Raw genomic sequence first — 6,597 nt, 5'->3', positions numbered from 1 at the left:
ATATATATATATATATTGCATTATGATGTAATATATTGTAATACTGTATATATAATATACACATAATCTAACGAGACTCGTATAATTCAATATATTTCTTCGTTAATACTCTGGCTGTCCGAATTGATTTGTAGACGGGCAATTGCTTTCAAGGTTTACATGATATTATGCAAGCACCACTCGCGACATTGGCGTGCCATAATCAGTGCAGGTGTATCGGCGAAAAAAAAGATAGGCGATATCTCGGATTTCTAACTCAACGTTAAATGTTTAAAAAGCGCATAACTAAGCACATTTTCTAGAATACTTTCTCAAATATTTTTCTACTAAAAGTTTCAATAATTTATACGGCGAAGATCAAAGCTTTACTCAGCGCAGAATCAAAGCAGATATATGTTGCGAGGGCCGTTACTGTCATGCACCTGACGCAGTTATAATATGCATGTACCAACTAAATGTTATTTGATGCGAATCAGGTAAACGGTGATGTATGGAGCAGTCTGATAAGTAAAGAACTCGAGAACAAGGTCGAAAGGTTACGCGACCACTTACGTAACTCGAAGCTACTGACTGACCCGCCTCTATGTATATATTCACATATGTATACATGTATACAAGCTTGGGCAGATCTCGTGAAACGTTTTGTTGCCTAGAGATAGTAGCTATAGCATCGAATGACGTCACGGAATGATCGCGACCGCCTTTAGTCACTGACGTCATGAGTAGCTCGCCAGGAATCTAAAGAATTTTATCAAGAAGGAAAAAAAAGCAAAATATTATTTTGATTACAAATATATGAAATACATACAAAAGCAGGTACAATAAATAGAAGTATACGAGAAGAAAAAAATCGGATTTTATTTATTTTGTTCCTAATCTAAACAGAGAGAGAACACAAATCATCATGATGACATCAAAATGGCTCCAAAATAATTACTAAAAATCACTTCTCAAAACAGTTACGAATTATTTTAACATCTTTTTGACGTTATTGTGACTTGATCTGTTCGAATAATCGCCTTCGATTTATTTCGAGATATTTAGAGATGTACGTGAACTTCAATTCGCTAAGGATTTGACTACGCAATTATCAGAGAGAAAATTGCTTGTTTATATCAAAGAGGAGATGAAGTGTTTGAGGATTAAGATGCTGAATGTAGGAGGGATCCTTAGTTACGGGGATGCTTCCGATCGAAGCGGAAACGGTGACGCGTGGGAAGCTGCGCGTATCTATACTACCTCTTAGTGGAACAACAATCCGATCGATGAGCCGCTTTGTCAGTTTTCAACTACTCACACCATCACCCAGAAAAGACCCGCCAAGTTTAAACGAGCCATGTTGAAATGCGTCATTGAAACGTAAACAACAAAGAAAAACATTTTCATTATCTTAGAGTGCTAAAAGATCAATAGGAATATGCACACAAAACTATTTGCAATGAGTTTTAATGATGATTTATGACACAAATTAGCGTATAGCGGTTTATCTCTAAATTTACATTGGCGCGCGTCATCTTTAAGCGGGCTTTGTTGAGAAAAACTGGCTAAGATTATCAGGCAAGCTGTTAACAATTGATAAGAATTAATCAGGTGCTTAATTATTTTCAAAATTTATTTCTCTATTAATTTCGATGCGTATAATTAAATGTATAATAGGATTATATCTGAAATTTAAATACTCTGTGCAAGGAAAGAACGATTTTGCTGAAATATCCCAAAATTTAGCTAGGTACAAATTTGAAATAATTTTATTGGGCAGAATAATTGCATAGAAAAATCTCTCAAATATGATAAGCAATGATGTAAAAATCTGACATTCTACCAACAACTTTGAGAGTGTCCTACATAAATATTTTGATAGTCTGACAAACTTATCTTCAGATCTGTACCTAGCTAAACTTTAGATACTTTAGAAAAATCTTTCCGTGTTGAAGAAAAAAATCGCATTTTAATGTCTTAAATATTTCCACCCCATTTTAGGCACCGTTACGTTTTGTAGCCTATAACTGTTTTATAATATAAAATAATAATTAAATGTATAATCCGGATTACATCCATATATTATCTGTATTATTAAAAATTTGAATTTTTCGTGGAAGAAAAAAAGAATCACGCTTTGGTGTCTGAAATATTTGCACCCCATTTTATGCAAGCGATTACCTCTTCTACTCTATAATATAATAAGATAACAACGCTCGCGCTACCCGGCTCTTCACCGTTTAAAAGGGATCGGTCGGCCGGCGTATGCGCATACGTACACAATTACCGCGGCCAATCGAGGGACCGGACCACCGGTAGAACGAACCTTCGTCGTATTGTACAGACGTCGATGTCGCTCCAGAGGTTCCCGTTCTGTAGGTCCGTTCCCTCGCGCACATCGTCGCGCACCAGCGTTGGCTCAGTCCGATATCGACGTTCGTACGAGACGCATTATTCACTGAGCCACCGCGCACGCTGCGAAATTTTACGCGGGCTTCTAGCCGTCTGCGTTTCTCGCTATTTCCACTGACGGAAACGAAGAGTTAGAGCAACGAGATACAATCGAGGAAACGGATACTGGGTACGACGCGGTGGAGTGAGGAGTGGTATACATGGGTACCAAAGGTCTCAGAAGTCTTGCTCTTCAACGACACACGCGTATCCGCAACGACGTCTGTCCGACCCGTCCGAAGAGTGCCAAGTTTAAGTAATAAACTGGCAGATAATATATTCTCTGGTATCAAATTTGAAACAACGATAACAACGACGACGACGACAACGACGACGACGACGACGACGACGACGAAGACGACGACGACGGCGGCGACGACGGCGACGGCGGCGGTGGCGACAACAACGACGAGAGGAGCAACATTGACATCGGCTATCACGTCTTCCTCGTACGCAGAGTTGGGCCGAGGGAGACCGACTATGATTCTGGACTCATGACTTCCACCAACCTCGACTCGCAAACGGCAGCGACTTAAAGGAATCTGACTTATGAAACAAGAACGAAGCGGGAAGACTGCGGACGCTGATTTCGACCGAAACTGAAGAGGCACCGAAGAGAGTTTAAGGGCTGACGAGAACCACCCTCTGTGAAAATCGAGCTACTTTAAATCTCAAACATCGTATCACCGCTGCTTCGGGAAGCCAAAAATTAGAACCTCTCGTCCCTCTTTCCTTCATCCCTTTCTCTCTCTTTATCCCTCTTTCGCTCTCTTCTCTCCTTCTCTCTACCGCTCTCCCTCATTTCGGTGTCTCACTTCCGCGCGGAAGATCGATCGATATTTCGTCCCGACGGCGGCTATTAACGACACGCGTACTTTCATTCGCTCCCTCTCTCACTCCGTTTTTCACGCTACGATTGCTTCCAAACGTTAGGTGCGCCAAACCCAACCAACTGGTCGCTTCTTCCATCAATGTCAGATAGCGCGAGTTAAAACCCCGTCGATATCCTTTGACAGTGAGGACTATAGCACGTGACCCATTGGTTCTCTCGTAACGTCGTTCATCAGCCGGCGCTCGATTTTTATCGGGTCGCCTACGTGCCACCCACTCCATTTCGCGAATAGGTCCTACCCTATGACGTATCCTTCCTCGTACTTCACGTCCTTACCATCCTGCCGCAGCCTATTTCTACGCGGCCGCGTATGCGTCCGCAAACAGTCAATAAGGAGTACTATCGGGGCACACACGTATCAAAAAGGAACGAACGGAACTCGGACAAGAAACCATTCCTTTCGTCGCCGGGAAGGGATATATGCGTAATATTAAGGAACAAATTGTTGCTGGTTACTTCTCGAGGAGGGGGAGACCGATCTCAGTATTTTTTCGGACGCCATAGTGCGGACGCTGGTTAACATTACGAATAAATAGTGAAGAGATAACTACTGTTGATACTGTTGTTATTATTGTTATATATTAACTTTATTGTTATCCCCGTTATTGCTGTACGTCCGCTGCTCATCCGCTCCCGCCGAAGTCGATGAACAGCGTGGCGGTGATAGTGGTAGTGGTATATCAGTGAGGGGTATATGAGCCCGCGGACGGTGTTAGATAAGTGTGTTTCTGCCAAATTTCTCGTGTGAAGAAGGAGAGAAAGTGAAGAGAAGAAGACTGGGACTCTTTAACTCTAGGGATTCTTTAACTTCATACGAAGATACAAACGGTGAGACCGGAATTCGTGCGTACGCGAGGAAAAGGAAATAAACAGGCGGCAGGAAGTGGAGAAGAGAAGCGCGTTGGGGTCGCGCGCCAAGTGAGCTTGGCAAACAAATACGAAGAGTGTGCTAAAGATCTCAATTAAGTACACCACCCGCCGGGAGGAGTGATCGATTCATTGTGTACCCATCGAGACCCACAGGAGAATGGTAGTCGAGACCGGAAGAAATGGGCACGAGCTGGCTCCCTTAAACAACCACCGCCAACCCGGCCACCACAACGTGACGATCGTGGCGACAGCAACTCAAAATGTTGCTGGTCAGGAAACGAAGGAAGAGAACAGGGCGGCGTGGAGCGGGAAAATGCAATTTTTTCTCAGTATTATTGGATACAGCGTCGGTCTGGGCAATATCTGGAGGTTTCCTTATCTGTGCCAACAGAACGGAGGTGGTAAGTGTTAATGGGGTACGATATATAGGATTAAGCCTTGTTTTTTGTCTCTACACTGGACTGCATTAACTTTTCTTTGCTTTCGCCAAACGTCAAATATATATTTTATTTTAAGTGCAACTAGTGTGTTGCACCAGTTCAGCCACAAAGAACAAATTTTAATCGCAGATACACGATAGAGTAAATTAATATTAAATGTATCATTTTATTAATTGGCGAAAATAAAAATCGGTACGTAAGTTGAATGTAAGAAGAGAATAACAGATTATAACAATTGCAATTTATTCGTAAATATAAAACAAATTATTATTTTAACGTTTATGTCTGTTTGTTATTATTAGTATGCTATATATTTTTATTTTTACGACCTTTGTGCAGCAGGCGACACCATGGAGGGGTGTTCTTGAACCATGTGCGTGTCAACGGATAGCTAGATAAACTCTCCAGCTTCCCATGTATACAAGCATATACCTATGTCTACATACATTATTGATATATATATCTTCTATGTAGCAATTTGTACCACATTGATGCAGTGTTAAGATAGCAACACGTTTTTTTTCGTATATGCGTATAAAATGAAGCGACAAGGTCTACAGTGCTTGCAAGATTATATTTGATCAAAGAAAGTATTAATAATAAATTAAATAGTATCCATAACAAAATTATCTATTCAAAATTACGAATTACACAAAACTAGAAGCTATAAAATTTCTGCATATTATACATATAGAAAAAAAAAACGGTTTTGCTGAAGTGGTTTGATAAAAATTTTGTTATGTAAATATGTAGCACTCGATTAAAGAAAGTATAAAGTTTCTTTTTTATCTGTGAAAAAATTTAAATAAGTCAAGTTTTCGAGAAATGTAAAATATGTTTAGTTTAAATTAATTAATTATATCGGGTTGCTCGATACGCGACAAGTGTTGACGCATACCAGGATGTATATCGTAAAGTTGCATGTAGCATTGGAAATATTTATGCAACTTACGGCCGCCAGTATGCTCTACGTTGGATGTATAGCGAAAAAGAGCAAGGACAAGGCTGCTCGATATGAGGGCAGTGGAATCAGTATGGCTATACTAGTCAACGACTATTTTCAGGTATCCTACAGTTCCACGTCGGGGTTAAATATAACTGCGACGAAATATTTCGCGTGCTCCCATCTTTAGAGACGCATTTTCCTATCGATTATTTTCGCGATTTATACTAGCAGCAGATATTACAAAACTTTCGTGATATATCGCTATTTTATTTTTCATCCTAAGATATCATTTCTTTTTTATTTCTTTGGAGTTTCATCTAATATACATACACAATAAAGCATACTCGGCACCACAGCGAACTGAAAAATTAATATACCAAATTACACTCGGCGGCGTATTATAATTCGTGATGAATAGTTTAGCTGCGAGAGACTTATTCAATTTTTATTACCCTTCAGTTCCGTTCAAATTTATTTGACCTGAATTTATTCGATGTTTCTGTTTTTAATAATTAAACGCCTCTAAATGACGTTAATTCTAATTATTTTATAGACTTTTATCAATTATACTCTCTACCGATGTTTTACTTCTATAAACAAATATCCGTATTAAGTCTTTTCTTCTTATAATAAATTTTCTTTAGCAGATTTTCTTTTAACAGATTTTTGTAATAAATTGTAACTTTGCTTTAATTAGCCGTTCCTCATTACACCATTTAATTTAATTGAAAATCGACGGTATATCTCCTTCATGTTGCTAACGTATCATTTTTTTATCAAATGCATTTTTTGCGTGGAAAAGTGACGGGTATGTGTAAAGTAGCTGATATGAAAGGTATATACTTGCACAAGAATCTATAGACTCTTTCTCGTTCAGCAAGTGGAAGTTAATGAATCTTCCAGAGAAAACATGAACGTTGCATTTATAATCACGTCGTTTACATAGGTTGTAAAAAAGAATGCTACAAAAAGTATTTATAATCTACGCAATTCAGATCATTAATATTATACTAGTATAC

General features: G+C 39.2%; 1 protein-coding gene across 2 annotated transcripts in view; it reads left to right on the top strand.

The window, feature by feature from the left end:
* The first annotated feature begins 2,355 nt into the window (after nucleotides 1-2,355).
* Nucleotides 2,356-6,597, top strand: part of LOC108749075 (sodium- and chloride-dependent transporter XTRP3) — a 15,656-nt gene continuing 11,414 nt past the window's right edge. The window contains exon 1 of one of the 2 annotated variants that reach the window (XR_001939338.1): nucleotides 2,356-4,593. Coding sequence is in view for 1 of the 2 variants with exons in the window: in XM_018487590.1 (XP_018343092.1) it covers nucleotides 4,350-4,593 (244 nt within the window). In the remaining variant the exon portion in view is untranslated. The remainder of the gene's footprint in view (nucleotides 4,594-6,597) is intronic. The other variant, XM_018487590.1, reaches the window with a different exon arrangement.

Source organism: Trachymyrmex septentrionalis, unplaced genomic scaffold, assembly GCF_001594115.1.
Source record: "Trachymyrmex septentrionalis isolate Tsep2-gDNA-1 unplaced genomic scaffold, Tsep1.0 scaffold260, whole genome shotgun sequence".
NCBI lineage: Eukaryota > Metazoa > Arthropoda > Insecta > Hymenoptera > Formicidae > Trachymyrmex > Trachymyrmex septentrionalis.
This window is presented reverse-complemented; position numbering and strand designations above follow the sequence as displayed.